Source organism: Anopheles coustani, chromosome 2, assembly GCF_943734705.1.
Source record: "Anopheles coustani chromosome 2, idAnoCousDA_361_x.2, whole genome shotgun sequence".
Lineage (NCBI taxonomy): Eukaryota > Metazoa > Arthropoda > Insecta > Diptera > Culicidae > Anopheles > Anopheles coustani.
Genome location: NC_071289.1, coordinates 83,545,004 through 83,561,115, shown reverse-complemented (window position 1 = coordinate 83,561,115; position 16,112 = coordinate 83,545,004). Strand labels below are relative to the sequence as shown.

General features: G+C 42.8%; 2 protein-coding genes across 2 annotated transcripts; both read left to right on the top strand.

Annotated features, from left to right (window-relative positions):
• Nucleotides 1-1,642: 1,642 nt before the first annotated feature.
• On the top strand, nucleotides 1,643-5,813 carry LOC131265193 (growth hormone secretagogue receptor type 1-like). The gene is made up of 7 exons (XM_058267454.1): nucleotides 1,643-2,479; nucleotides 4,150-4,292; nucleotides 4,380-4,480; nucleotides 4,635-4,753; nucleotides 5,170-5,282; nucleotides 5,385-5,464; nucleotides 5,576-5,813. Exons 1-7 carry the CDS (start codon nucleotides 1,643-1,645, stop codon nucleotides 5,692-5,694), a joined length of 1,512 nt encoding a protein of 503 aa, XP_058123437.1. The 3' UTR covers nucleotides 5,695-5,813.
• Nucleotides 5,814-7,840: 2,027 nt separating this feature from the next.
• Nucleotides 7,841-15,026, top strand: LOC131265192 (thyrotropin-releasing hormone receptor-like). The gene is made up of 7 exons (XM_058267453.1): nucleotides 7,841-8,389; nucleotides 12,591-12,733; nucleotides 12,921-13,018; nucleotides 13,159-13,277; nucleotides 14,135-14,244; nucleotides 14,364-14,446; nucleotides 14,878-15,026. The coding sequence occupies exons 1-7, from the start codon at nucleotides 7,841-7,843 to the stop codon at nucleotides 15,024-15,026; spliced, it is 1,251 nt and encodes a 416-aa protein (XP_058123436.1).
• The last annotated feature ends 1,086 nt before the right edge of the window (nucleotides 15,027-16,112 follow it).

Here is a 16,112-nt window from a genome sequence, read left to right as displayed (position 1 = left end):
CAACGAAGGTTCAGAATGCATTCCGAAGCTCAAAAGAACCGATGAATGGCACTTGGCTGAAAACAGGATCAAATTAAAAGCTCGCCATTAACAGTGGAGTGATTCATTGCGCTGTGAATGTAATTTCTGCATGCTGGAGTGGGCGTGAGAATAAAAGGAATAGAGCGCCTGCATGGCTTTACGGCCCAACGGCTTTACAATGTCACCCAGGGACTCGAGAAACGCTCCATGGGGGAGGTGTCACTAGGATGTGGTTTCACAGTACAAATCCGTGGGGAGTCATTGCCGACATTGCCTTGACTACTGTTTCCCGCGTATCATTAGTAAACATTGCAGATTGCCACGTACCTGGAAGGTGAAAGTACGTATTCATGACCTTTTGCTGCGATGGGCATGTGGGCACCCACTCGAAAACTCGGTCTCAGGTAGGCCCGCATGGTGTCGACGTGCGCTACTGGTGCCATGTAGCCGCAAATTATCTGTCAACGACGTGATGGATGTTCCGATAGCCTTGCCGCGATAGGATTCTACGGAATTCAGGAGTCGAAAGCCGCCCGGGTCATGATCTTGCACGCGTAAATTGAATGGTTGGTCGGTGCTGAAATTGCTAACGTAAACCTATCCATTAGCCTTCCCAGTAAAGCAGGTTGTTGAAAATTATCGTTAAAGGTGGGAATTTCAAGTGGAATTCAGATATATTTTCAAATAAAATCACTTGTATCAAAGGCCGTAACCTAATCTTTAACACTCGATCGAAATGTGAACCGTAGTTTTTATTTTTCCTCTACGACACTTTTGGAATTCCTCTCAAATGGAAAAGGTTTCTTATTCGGAAGTGTTTTTCCTTTTTTCGTTTGTCTTTAGGAGCAGTGAAAAAAAATACTGCCCAGAATGAATCATCCCCACTCTCTTTGCACTCGGCATCCATGGGAAAACTCAACTTGTAATTCACTCTCCAAACACCGAGTAGGCCGGAAGGATTCTTAGACCCAACTGCACCTTCGTTTGTAGCCTTCGGGTTTTCCCATTCGGAATGAATCATCCCCACCCCTGGCATCAATGCCAACGCATGAACATGCCGTGAACCACGACCAGCAATTCCGGTGTTTATCGGTTTCGTGGCAAGTGTCCTGCCGCCAGTCAGATATCGGGTACAGTGCAAGCGTGTCGGGACCGGGATACGTGCGTCCGTTTGTTTGTCAGGAGCTTCCGGAACTACGTAACGGGACGAAATTGGTTTATCTTCGACCTCCGATGGTGAAGCATTTCTTTTTTACGCCCGATATGTTTTTTCCTCCTCTATGTAAGAAATGCTGTTTCAGCAGTGAAATTGAACGAGTGATAGAGTGATTTTGTTTACTCGTGTTTTTGTTTTCCCTTGGGTTGGTCCATAATCAAAAAGAAAAACCCCGTAGGGAAACATTCAGCACTGATTACTGGATAGAAGGTCGTGCCAAAGGTGGTCAGTGCGTTGATGGGTGGTGGTGGTGGTGGTGGTGGTGGTGATGATAGTATTATATACTGGTGTGAAAAAAAATGTTAGAAAAGCCTCGTCCGTCTTGCTTCCGGTAAAAGGAAGCACACGGTCGACGGAGCGGTCGACAGGATAAGCCGTAGGTTGACGGTTCCAGTAGCTGGTGATATGTTTAACGATGGTGTCCATGCTGGCGGGACCGCCCTTCGAGAGGATTACGGTTATGATCGGTCCGTGCAGCAGATGTTGCTGCTGGCGAATCGCCTGAATGTAAGTGGTGGTCTGCAAGCGGATCCCACCAGCGACCGCGTTGGGCTGATGGATGACCCCACGGCCAGTGTGCGGTTGCTAAACTCGTACAACACCTACGGACAGCTGCCGGGGTTGACGACGGCCTCGAGTGTGCTGGCTGGCAACGGTTCCACCCTTTACCATCAGACCACACTGCAGCAGCCCCCGCTACCGGACGCATCGCTGGTGCCGCTGTCCGAGGAGGTCCAACTGTTTCAATACTACTTCGAGGTGATTAACACGATCAACTTCTACTACGTCCCGGCGCTCGTGCTGTTCGGCAGCATCGGCAACATCCTCTCGGTGCTGGTGTTCTTCAAGACCAAGCTGCGGAAGCTATCGTCGTCCTACTATCTGGCCGCCCTCGGTCTCAGCGACACCTACTACCTGGTCTGCCAGTTCGTGGCGTGGCTGTCGATGATCGACATTAAGATCTACATGCAGGAGCTATACTGCCGCTTCTTCACCTTCTCCAGCACGCTCAGCTGCTTCCTGTCCGTCTGGTTCGTGGTGGCCTTCACGGTGGAGCGCTTCATCGCCGTCATGTACCCGCTCCGGCGCCAAACGATGTGCACGGTGCGGCGGGCCAAGATCGTCATCCTCTCCCTCACCGTGGCCGGCATTTTCGTCAGCTTGCCGATTTTTTTCTTCGCCGCACCGCAATTCTCCACCGCCTTGAACGAAACGCTCTGCGATATCGTGCAGGAGTACAAAGTGAGTGCCGTGGGAATAGTGACGTGGTGTGAGGAAACATGCAGTAGTGTTATGGGAATTGGGTATATTGGAAGCTGTCCGAAACTGAACATCACGAGAGGAAACAAAATCATGCAGCATAGGAAAAAAAGTTTACATTATTGCCACACACCATTTCCATACATATACGCCCGATTTGTTCTGGTGGTTCACATTGTGCCACGGAATTGCTTCCGATGAGGGAAATAAAGTATCGGGAGCCAGAGTAGAGAATCAGCGAAGGTCCCGATGTACGTTGGTGTTGCAGCTATATTTTTTTGTTGAAGTTCATCCAGCACTGCGCACGGAACGGCAACCCTTGGGACGTTCGCCTGATGCCCGTGGCCTTCCGGTAGTGGATTAGATTCCTTTAGAATTCATTTCCAAAGGATGCTATCAATCAAGGACTTCTTTATGGACACATACAAACGAAGCGTCGGTGGTCGACGCGAACGGCGAGTTGTTGATTTCTGGTATTTTTCCGTTCCGACGCTAGTCATGCTATGTTCTGGAGCAACTTTGTAAACCATATAGATTTATAAATTTGTGAAAAAATGTAGTAAACTTTTTTTTCGTCATTTGCCCGAATGTCTGTTTTTTGTGAATTGTTTTTGAGCGTTTGAAAGTGTCCTTTTGATAGGTGATGGAATTATATAGCAAAGTTCTAACGTTCAACGTCGCACTTCTGCTTTAACAAGATTCATATAAAAATGAAATATAACTTAATAACGAAATTAAAGTTCATGATGAGGATAATTTTTTGAAAGTTAGCTGGGAAAAGCTGTGATGTGTTTGTTTAGACAGTTTGAATGATTTTTTCCCATAAACTCAAGCAAAATCCAACAAGTTCATTCCCAGTAGTTTATGGGATGCAAAGAAAAACTGCTTAGGTCATCGTTGAATGAACCGAAACGTTTAAAATATGTTTTGTGTAAATCTTCCGATATTTTAATTTTTTTTCAATTTTCAAACATTCCCTGCGTAATCTTATGTTTTTATGATTTCACATTGCAATTTTACGATCAAAAATTAACTAAACGTATACAAATGTACAGAATAATCTTTACAGTGTCTAAACTCCCAATAACTGAAAAATATTGAAGCTTGATTCTTGCGTTTGATTTTTTTTACTTCACTTAAATTTTGTTATAATTGGTAAAAAGGTAAATGCTACTAACAACAATCTTGTTGGGTTGTTTTTGACACTTTCTTCAAACCATAATTTTGACTTACTATCATTACGCATATCCAAATGAAAAGTAAATCTACATATGACTAGACTTCACTGTACTATAAATATTCTCACGCACATGGACTGTCAAATAACTACATATATTTCTGGTTCAAGTTGGTGGGCTAGGCAGATACGAGTACTCAAAGAAAATCAAATTAAAAAAAGAAAGCAAAAACTGGTTCAATGTAGCATATCTGGGCAGGTCATAAAATGAAATGATACAAGATAACGTTAAACATTCAAGCGTACGTGCGAATGTTACCATCCAACTACTTCAACTGACCACACTGTGGTAAGAAGGACACGGAGCACATCGAAACAACGTCATAAAGAGATACAACTATACAACAACAACGAACGCAAATGTGTGATGTTTCGTTTCTCCTCTTGCATGCTCCACTCTACTCGGTCACCCCAGGAACCGGCGGCGGTGTTCAACTTTTTGGACTTTATCTTGGTGTTTGTAGTTCCGTTTACCATAATCGTTGTGCTGAACACAATCACCGCGCTGACCGTGTGGAAGTTTGCCAGCATAAGACGCACGATGACCATCCCACGGAGGTATGCAAGCCCCAAACGGCACCGGCCCTCTCCCCCAGGCGGAAGTGCCCAATCTGAATGGCCCTGTCCTTTTTTTCCGCTTTCCAGTTACGGTGCGAACGTGCGTGAGTCCCGACGACAGCTGAACATATCCAACAGCCAACACTTTGCCAATGGGAACGTACCCGTCCAGCAGATACAGTTCTTGAGTAAGTATGAGACGTGAAGGGCCAAACCGCCTCGAATGCCTTCCGGCCTTACCGCAGCTTGCCGAAGCCTCAATAGTTCGGATAGTTGCGCTGCTGTACCGAAATTCCGTTTCCTCCCCGCTGACAAACTCCCCGTTCCGATCACTCCCTTTAGGCCGCAGCCGGGTGGCGAACTCACAAATAAAGGTTACGAAAATGCTGCTTATCGTGTCGACGGTGTTTGTCTGCCTCAATCTGCCCAGCTACATCATGCGAGTGAAAATATATCTGGAGGTACGTAGGAGCAGCTTTTGTTGGTTGCGAACTTGCTTTGTTATCTCGCTAGCCTGCTTCCCATTGTTTTAACGATGTAAGAAAAGCAATGTAAGGACTCGTTAGGAACTCGCCAAGTGAGGGATTGAAGGACGCTGGGTTTGAGAAACTAGACGAACTTTTTTCCCACCACTTATGTGTAGGGTTGCATTCCTTTAGTTTTGTCGGGTCTTTGCTACTATTTTTCGTTGTTCATCTCAACTCTCTAGGATACATTTCAGTAGTTTTCTTTTCTCATTTCTCAGCGATTTGCTCCTACAGTCAATCGTAGTGAAGCTTTTAAGATGATTAAATGGACAACTACGATTGGAACAAGTTTTTCACCTTTTACTTTAAAATTCATACACTACTTAATACAACTTTTTGAACATTTGCAGACAGAATATGCAAGTACATACATCTACCTGGTGCAGAGTTGCTTTCAGCTGCTTTTCATGACCAATTTCGGTATCAATTTTATCTTGTACTGCGTCAGTGGGCAAAACTTCCGGTAAGTGTTCTCGATGTAACGAACGCATGGCAACCATATTCCGCTTGCGTTGCTAGGTAACCGTTTTCTTCGCTTGGGGGGCTTCCTCGTTTATCTCCACAGGAAGGCGATTTTTGGCATGTTTCAAAAGCGTAGTCAACGGCAGATAAATCTCGACCACACCTCTGGAACGCAGGTTACGGGTAAGTTTGAAGAGCCCATGGGCGGGTTTTCCTTTGAACCGTTCTGCGATATTGTACAGCAAATGATGACTTTTCTCGCTTTCTCGCCCCTCTTTCTGCAACCTCCCACAGAGTTCGTCCTGCGCGCCAACGGTTCCAAGATGCGGCGAAATACGACCGTTGCGGATACCGCCGACGCGACAACGTGGCGAGAGCTGGGCGATTTTGAAATAACTAACTTTATCAAATAGCTAAGTGATGTGGATGACCACAATGATCGAAGTGTGACATCAACCGAGTTTATACGCCAATTGTTTAAAGTTATGTACTCAGAATGAAATCAAATTTCATGTGAAAAGTGTTATCTGATGCTGAGAAATATACAAACATATTTTTTATATATGCAAGTGCAAGAAAACTGTCGTCATTATTTTCAATTAATTTCGTCCAGAAGAAAGAAAATCTTGCGTTGCTAATGCCAATACTTAGAATCCTGTAACAGAAATAAATATTTCCACGATTGGACAAAATATTCGAATAAATTTACTAAACATCAAATGATTACATTTCATCTTTTACGTTCGATTGTACTAAAAAAAGGAAGCACTATCATGGTTTGGCGTTCATTTCAGTCCATCTTATTTTTTATGAAATTGAGACGGACCACACGTGTCTTGTATTATCGTTTGCCATGGTCGAATCGCATGCCCCGTCCTCCAGATACGACTCGCTGTTTCTTATTTGGAATCGACTCTCTCGAAAATAGGACGAAAATTTCACACTGTCTCTTCGTTCAAAAATTCATCTCAGGTGCTGACGACGCTCCTGATCTGGTAGAAAAAAATTGATCATTATGCCCCGTCAAGAATGTTGAGAAAGGCAAACGCTCGGCAATCTGAGTTTCGTTGAACTGTCTTTTGTACGGAGGAACCGGTGTTCCAGATGTGCTTGTATTATAATGGATTTTGTGCGTTACTAGATTTCAATATGTCGTTAGGTGCGGCATGGAATATCATTAGAATACAATTAACAAATGTTTTATGTGTAATATTAGAAATCAGCGTTATGAAGGCCAGCGGACCAGATAACCTTGAAATCAAATAAATAAAAATAATAACAATAATTATCGCTCTTTATTCCTTTTCTGTTTGTATTGATGCACTTTTGCTCGTTACTTCTTGCTGGAAGGTTCCAATTGTAATTTGAAATTCAAATAAGTCATAGATCTAAATTTAAAAATATTTGAATATTATAATTCCGTGAATAATATAAAACCAACCCGTTTCCCACTAATCATATTTCTGAGAATAATAAAAAAGAATCAAGCTTTTGAAGCGTTTGTTGTAAAACTCATAAAATACCACATTTGTTGAAAAGGGGCGTAGGTGACGGATGATTACCATTTTCACACTTCAATTTCGGCTTGAAGTGAAATAGCATTTTTGAAGGCAGTGAAGAGTTTTGAGTGAGTGAAGTAAATTCCACTGGAAATTTGATGAGCGAAAATTTGTCTAGAATCTGCCACCCAAGGCATCCTAAAGTCGCCCCGAAGGCATCACATACCACCAGCAGTAGCACGAAATGTTGCATGTTTCCTTCGGTGTCGGATCCTTTAAAGCGCAAGTGAACGGGAACAGAAATTGACCCTGTGTCCCCGGAGGACTACGATGTGCCACTGAACGGATAAGGACGGGCACGTCCGCGACCAGCTCGTCGGATGAATGCTGCTTCATCACTGGCCGCCCGAGGAGTGGGGGTAAGGATGCGCATGTGCAGCCCTCGCGAAGGTCGCAGTTCGCGTGAACCCAACGTGCAAAGGCTGGAGTAGGGAGCGGGCTGGATCGTGCGCAATCGGAAGACTCGTCGGGCGGAAGAGACAAACCGTGGGCGGGGAGGGTTTACCGTGGTTCATCTCTTCGCCTGTCGGCGTGAAATCGACGGATGTGCCGTGTCGAACGTGAATCTATTAACCATTTAGCATGTTACGGCTGGACCGTGCGCTTCAGTTGCCGATAAGCCGGGCTCGAATTTGGCAGCAAACAAGCAACCGCTAGTCGTCAGCTCGTGGGTGATCGTCGTGTGTGGAGTGTGTGACCATGTGACCGGGACGGGCAGTTTAGTGTAGTGAAGATTGCCAAGAAAAACCGCGAAATATTTTTCGAATCCTTTCCCGAGTGGGTATGCCGATCGAGTGTTCGATTTCGTCCCGGATAACAGGCCATCGATCACGGTGATCGGATGATGCAACGTTCGGCTGAGTGCTTCTCCGTGAACAAAGTTCCAAGTGCAATTGGGTGATTTCTACGAGTGTTTTGTGAACCTGAGGTTGGGTGGGAGCTCTCCTGCCGCCGACCCCGGCCGACCTGAATGAGGAATACCCCGACTATCAGCCCCACGATGGCCGAGACGGCGGTCGGGCTGGCCGGTTCCAACCTAACCGCGACCGAGGTGGTTCTCGAGAAGATCGGCGACTTCCTGAACTTCTACTACGTGCCGGCGCTCGTGCTGTTCGGTACCATCGGCAACATCCTCTCGGTGCTGGTGTTCTTCAAGACCAAGCTGCGGAAGCTATCCTCGTCCTACTATCTGGCCGCGCTCGGTCTCAGCGATACGGTGTACCTGTTCGGACTGTTCGTCACCTGGCTGGACTTCTTCCAGGTGCACATCTACACGCGCGAACCGTACTGTCAGCTGTTCACGTACATGAGCGGCGTCAGCAGCTTCCTGTCCGTCTGGTACGTCGTGGCCTTCACCTTCGAGCGCTTCATCGTCGTGCGGTATCCGCTCAAGCGCCAGAGCTGGTGCACGGTGCGCCGGGCCAAAACCATTATCGCCTGCCTCACGATGTTCGGCAGCGTGCTGTGCGTGCCGTACATCTTCTACGCCGGGACGCAGCTCTCCGAGCGCAACAATCTGATCATCTGCGACTTGCGGAAGGAGTACAAGGTAGGCGGTGAGGGGGAGTGGATGTTTGGTGAACCAGTTAACGTGCCGGGTGTTATTGAGAGCACGCTGGAGCCAAATATTTTGATCAACCACCGGTTGTAGGCCACCAGTTGGCAACGGGGTTTCTTAAGAGTTTTTCAAGTGAAGTGTTTCAAGCGATCCGTTGGATGGACAATTCGGATTAATTTCTATCTCCATGGTTTGGTGCCTGATGGCATTACTTCAATGACATTGATTGATTTGACAGTGTTTTGTCACATATTTACAGTAGAACTTTCATAGTGCAATAGTTGAATTGAGAAGGAAATTCAACAAACAAAAATGTGTGTGAATTACCAAAATCAGCAAGTTGACAATTGAATAATTGATAAACAAACTTATTTTGATTCATAATTGAACTAAAACAATTTCTACCAATCTTGAATTCATTTGAAAAGTTCATGGCAGTTCTTAAACTATCTGTTTTGAACCCACGGATAATCCGCCCGCCGGTTCTTCCGGCCCCGGACAATCGACATTCAAATGCATTTGAAAACAAAGTGTTCCAAACTGGAAAAGCATTGCCTTCAATCAATCGATTTGACCTGATTTATAAAATATAGAAAATCCTTTGGAGAAGTGAGTTCTCGATGTAAAAGAGTGAACATTTTATTGTACATCATCATTTCGATTTAAAAAAACATGTGAAAAAGATTAGTTTTATCAAACTGTAGCAAAATCATTTTACAGAAGACAGGATATAACGCAAATCTCTTTGACACCTCAGCAGATGCGCTTCTATTATCACAACGTTTCGAGTTATATGAAACGTCGGCAAGTCCCCAACTGGCTCGCGCCTAATCCGGTCGCCGGCAGCTCAGCTGCGTATTTCATTCTTCAATTCAAACCAGAGCGCCTCAAACCAAGATTACCAATTGAAGAAGAAACCCCCATTACGCCTCTGGGGATGCTACCGTTTCGTTCGATTGAACCCGGCATCCATTTATCACTTCACCGCACGATAACATTGGCCGTCGGCCGGAAGCAGCATGTTTAATGCATCCAACCCCCGGACCGGATCGAGGGCTTCTTCTTCTGCTCTTATTCTTTTCTCTCGTTTTATCCCCAGCCCACGCGTGAAAACGCCACCATATCATGGACGGGCACCGACGATTCCCGGTACGCAGTTAACAAAATTAAATGACAATTAAAGCTTGATCGGATGGGTTGACTGATTCGACTCACCCCCCGGGGGTGAAGTGTTTTGGGTGGTTTGGGGTAAATGAACGTGTTTTGATGTAGAGTCGTTCGCCTTCGACGGGAGAGGCGTCTCTGGCGTCATCGCTATCCAGCAGCCGGCCTCATTGATATCCGCTCAAGACGCATTGTTGTAAACGAATTTGGAACGGGTGTTTTGTTTAGAGCTAATGGTGGGAGCAGCTTAGTATTGAATTACGCACTCTTTCATGTCATGTCACACTGCGTCATAGGAGCATAGGATAAAAAAAACACGAAATGAGTAGTACGATGTACTGTATAAACAGTATTTTCTTAAAGGTTATTGTGTTCCTTCACATTCGGAAAATGCTTTTCCCTGTCTATGCTATAAGACACAACCAGGCATTTTTTAATCACTTTGTATCAATTGTTCCTGTTCAATAGCAAATTAATAATAACATACACATGAAATGAGTTAATAGCGTCTTTTGTTTTAGGCAATGATGTTGAATTCCTTTCAAAGTATCTAGCTTTATTCCCGGAAGCATTTCTATTTATACAATGCTTGATGCATGTTGTTTAAAATAGTATATTTTTCACATAATTAAGAAGCTCACTTGTTGATTATAAGAAATACCCTAATTATTAAGATTTGTGATTTTTGGATGGCATAAGGAAGCAGTTGTGGTTTTGTAAAGATCTAAAACCAGTTCCATTCTATTTAATTTTTTTTGAGAAGTGCATATTTCTCCAGTATACGAAGTTTATAAATCCTTTTAACAATATAGTCTAAAGCAATGGTAATCTAGAGCAACGTTTTAATCATATATTTTTTGTAGTACTTATAGCTGATGGTTGGCAAATCATATTTAAATCATTAAAGTTTTCAATTTAAATATGTTTAGATAGAACCTTAATGTTGTTGTTATAATGTTAAATAGGAACAGTATGATTGATGTGTTCAACATTGCAATATAATTGAATTCGAATTTTTGTTTGACCTCCAACAACCCAAACTTATCAAAACGTCGTTTGATAAACCATTTGAATCATTATTAGGTTTTAAAATATGAATAATTAAATTCTTAAGTCATTTTATTTAAAATGCTTTGTTATTTCGCAACTTTTTCAACAATTCTAAACATTACATAACAGTAACATTCAAATCTCCCTAGGTTTTCAATTCCACTCCTTCACAAGGACAACAAGTAAACCATTACGGAGGGTTTAGGGAAAGCTTTCAGAGGGAAAACCATTGCAACCAACGCGGTAGTAAAAAAAAAACACACACACACTTTGAAAACCCCGGCGAAACGATGAGCCACGTTCTAAACTCACGCCGTTGCTCTTCGTGAATTTGAAATGCAAACACCATCATCATCATACTTTGTGCCGTATGGAGCACCATGGGAGAGAACAAAAGTTTGTCGTGCTTCCACGTGCAGTTTGTATTTACATAAAGTAAGTTATGATAGCGAAAATAGATGACTTTATTCCCAAAAGGACAAGCTGAAGTGCATTATTTTTAAGCTGATGCTTTTTCCCAAGATTGACATTACTCTCGTCGTTATTAATTCATTAATGACCGGTAAAAAGACATATGCATCTTATTATGTTGGCATCATGTATGTGCATTGAAGAAATAGTTGGTATTAATACAACGTTCTTGTAAAACTATGCAAAAAGTATAAATTGAATAGCACAATAGATATAAAATGTAGGTAAAAAATAAAAACGCTGCAACTTGGCTTGGTGTGCAGCTTAAAGTAGAAAACGGTGTTCCGGTGTCAAACAGTGCATAACACCAAAGAAATGTTTCCCATATTTCAATGTCGGTCTAGCGTTCTACTAGGTCTGGCGACAGCATAAACGACATGATTTTCATCACTGAAGCATTAAGTACTCCATCTTTTGACCATAAAAATTAAGCCCTGAGTGCTCATATACGAATGTTCCCATTAAACGTGATGTGCACACTTTGCCGTGAAATCCAGCGAGCGAAAGATAGTATAATGCCGGAGTGATTTTTCTTACTCAAATATCGCAAAGGACGAGGGTACATCATGGGCGGAATGTTGACTGGGGAGAAATAATTTGGCAAAAGAAGATGGCAAAATTATTGCTTTATTTTCCTCGTCCAAAGCCCGTCGAGTTGTTCGGAGCACCAATTGTCTGGCCTTGGGTGAATGGGGCTGGTGCTGTGACGGATGCTGTTCTGTACATTACGGGAATTTTCGGCCCAATTTGGCGTATTTCATCATGATGAATTTGATGCTTTTACGAAATTTATTTCACATAGATCAAAAGCAGGAGAATTATTTGCAACTGGCGGGAGAAGTTTTACATTTAGTGATGTCAGGGGGTCCGCGACAGCCGAGCGGTAGCGCCGGTTAGAAAATCGGCCCATGAGCGCCGGGGCTTACCACCTCGACGGCGTGGGTTCGAATCAGAACCGTGACCGGACCCTCCCCTGTACGAGAGGACTGACTATCCACGTACAACAGGGAAACAAGTCTCGTAAGCCCTTAACGGGCAGGCATGACCAAGAGGTCGTTACGCCAAGAAGAAGAGAAGAAGTAATGTTGGGTCAGGAAAGCGTGGTCAGGTTATCGATGTTCTGAAAGGCGGGAGCAACTTTTTATTAAAAAACAGACCCGTATGAAATCAGTAACAATTTTCAAGTGCCGAACCCATCAAATATTAAAAACTCGATTAAAAGGGACACGAGAAGGACTCTTATTAAAAATATCGTCTCAAGAATCTCTTGAGAGAAGCCAGGAAATGTTGAAAACTTTAATTTTCTCCCCTGAACTCTTTTGTGCTATTGAAATTGAATTGAATGTTACACTCAATTGTTCCACCAAACCTTTTTTCTGACAAATCTGAAGTGTTCCTTTTGCGTGTTTTTCCTTTTCTTCCCGACTCTTCAACCATATTTTGTGTATTCAGTTTGATTATCTTTTAAAGTACGGTCTTTCGTAATCCATTTCGTTACCCCCAAAAGGCCCAAATGGAGATTTTCAATTACATCGATACGGTGATAGTATTCGTAGTGCCATTCACGATAATCGTCGTTCTCAACTCGGTCACCAGCTTCACCGTGTGGCGCTTTGCCGGATTGCGCCGTAATATGACGCTGCCCAAGAGGTATGTAATGAAAAGGGGGGCTTTGTAGTTGTTGGTAATTTAGAAGGCATTCGTATCGTATGTAATCCCGTTTGTTTGTGTTTTGTGCTCCGTTATTCCTGTCGATATGGACTGGCCAAACATTCGGCCCCCATTCCGACGGACGCTTTCGTGGGAAACACAACCTTGTTCGGGCACGTTTCCGCAGAAAACCGTCGAATTTAGAAATCCGCCGGCAGATGAGCTTCCAGTACTTCTCGACCCATCCGAACGGTCGCAACGGTATACTGAGGCGCCCCAGCATGAGTAAGCTAACCCCTAAATAGTGAATAGCAACGCATACAATTCTGGTTCAAAAACATGCAATTCCATCCGTGTGGATGGTTGTTTATTTGTTTGTTTCAATTCGCTGCTCACGAACTCGGAACGCGTGCTTGCTGTCGCAGGAGAGAACCGGATGCTGCATTCCCAGATGAAGGTGACCAAAATGCTGCTCCTGGTGTCCTCGGTGTTTGTGTGTCTCAACCTGCCGAGTTACGTGATGCGGGTCCGTGCATTCGTGGAGGTAAGCTAGTTTAAAGCGACATCTAAAATAATACCATATTTGCATTACATATAATTTAAGTAATTCATGAAAATTTTGTCCTTAGACGTAACTCTTCAAATGAGTTCCATTCTTTAGCAGTAGTTTCAAAGTTTAATAAGATTTTTTTGCACTCCACTTTTTTGTGTAAACATTTTCTAGTACGGATGTATTTTTAAAATCACAGAAAAATCTGCTTATAGCATAGAAGAAAAGCCTATTCAACTGAAGCGCAAATGTAAACATTTTCATAGAATAAATGATGCAAAGTAAGCGTTAAAATGAAAACAACTCCATAGAATACCCAACACAAAGTATCCGTCCCGAAAAACAAATTCAGTGCAGGAAAGGGGGTTTATTTTTAAAGATTGGGTTAATCAGACTTGCTGTTGGTCAATCATGGTACTAAATACCAATCTGCAAAAAACGATGAGATTCCTTTTTCCTTTCCATTACGTCCCGTAATGCAGTTTTTATTCAATTTCCAGAAAGGTTTCATTTCACCCTGAATGGGAAAGCCTATCCGATCCCATGGCGAAGAGGGTTAATTTGGTTAACAGCATGGTTTTAATACGATGACATTTGAAAAGCCAATGGCCGAGTGTGGGCGCCAGATTTTCCAAGCTGGGCTTTTCAAGTTTGCCATCAATCACAAAACAGAAAAAACAGTCAAAGCGAAAAAAGCAGGCAGAACTTTAACGGTATATAAATGGATCATAGGGCTGTTTTGTAAACTTTTTATCAAAGCGACAAAGTAAAGAGTCATTTCTTTTTAGCGCGATGACGTTTCTCTTTAGCATTGAATCAATAATGTACCCCGTTTGTTTCCATCTTTTCAGACCCAGCCTTCCTATCACTTGATACTGCTGCAGTACTATTTTTACATATTTTTCATCACCAACTTCGGCATCAACTTTATCCTGTACTGTATCAGTGGGCAAAATTTTCGGTAAGCAGCATTGACAGGGAAAAACCCGTAACACGCCTTTTTTATGACGTGAGCCGCGAAAAAAAGGCAGCTGCAATTGACAGTGACAACTCCCTTGGTTTTTCATTTTTCTCCTCCAGGAAAGCTGTGATAGAAATGTTTCGAAGGCAACGACAGAATCGAGTAAACCAGGAGGCGATCAGTGGCTGCGGTACTCAATCAGGTATTATGTAGCAAAGGGTACGCATTTTCTATCCACGTGGCTCCATTAATTTCGAGAGGGGTTTTTAGCGGATGTTTCCATGACGAGGATAATATATTTGTTCCTCTGTTTAGATCAAGAGCCTGTTACTATACATGTCACTGTTTGATCTTTAGCTTGTGAGATTATATTTAATTAAACTATTGAAGGGAGCGCTAACGAGCGTTTCAACTGATGGAGTATTTAATGGAATCTATCGCACATGCCTAAAAAGATGGCTTACATAAATGTGAAAGTATTTAGATACCGTTTTTGTGGTAATTAAGTGTGAACTGATTACGAAGATGAGGATTTGCTAGCTAATGTCACTTACATGCCTTTCCTTTCTATGGGTTACCCGGAGGATAATCTAATTACCTAATTTACCGAACAACCACTTACACGTCTTGCAGAACTTCTTCGAGCTTACGGCAACCTAGCGCTGAGACGACCGAGCACGCCGATGTTGTCAACCACAACAACCACCACAACGAATCGCACGGCCGAAACACTCCTGTGGAAAGAGTACGCCGACTCGCCGCCAGTTATGAATTTACCCTGAGCCGATGCCTACATGGTAGGAATTTTACATTGGGCTTTTGATAGCAAAACCCTTCTAGGACCAAAATGTTGGTAGCATACAAAGCAGAATGCTCAGTACTGTCCGACGCTTCCGGAAGGGGAAGTGTCTGTCAGTAATTTGTTCTCTGTATGATTTGAGAAGACACTTCCAAACTTTGAATGAATTGTTGTAATAAGGTTACAAAAAGAAAGATATACGAGTATGTTGTAGAAAATAAGCTAGGTTAAAAGACATGAAACAAAAAGATGAAACAAAACCAGAATCATTCCTACCAAACGCATTTTTGTAACTTTATGTTGAATGCTAGCAGATGCTCGGAAACTAGCGAAGTTACAATAATCAAACAGATAGCGGATCAACGATGGTTTCTTTTCGTGGAATTATTGTGCGAGTGTTCAATAAAAGCATCGACTATTTTTGTAACAAAGCTTTTACCAATATTTGCAGGCAAAACATTCCGATACACATACGTTTTCTATTTGCTATTGCCATATGAGAATGTTATTTTCGTTGTTTAAAAGAGCTATTCACTATCACATTTTATCTGTTTTGCGCTTGGCCATGTTTTTCTGTTATCTGTTATCAAGCCTTCCTCTCCTTTCCCTCCGTTGTATCGTGGTATTCCTATTCATCGACAGTTCAGAAGAATTCAATTCAATTTAATGGGAGAATGTAAAGCCTGGTTCGGAGAAAATATTTCACACAGTTTTCCTCGATACAGCCTGTCGGTGCGGTCTTCACACGAGGCCTTCGAATCGGCAAGTTAGTATTGTTTGCTTGATTTGGATCATAGAAAAAACATTTTTGAAACCGGTGAACATCTGGCATGTGGTTTAATTTCGCTGCAAAAGGCAACAAATATCAATTATGATTCTATACTAAATGCATCAAAAATGAATTTTTCATTCCTTGTTTTCCCGCCAGCTTTCATGTTGTACTTGAGAAGATATGATTTATTTTAATCATCTTGTTGATTGTTTGTTCTTTTCCCTTGCGCTTCTGCGATGGATAAGTGGTTTCAGTTTATCTAGAATTGCCTCTAAAAGCACATTAATCCTGATGTTT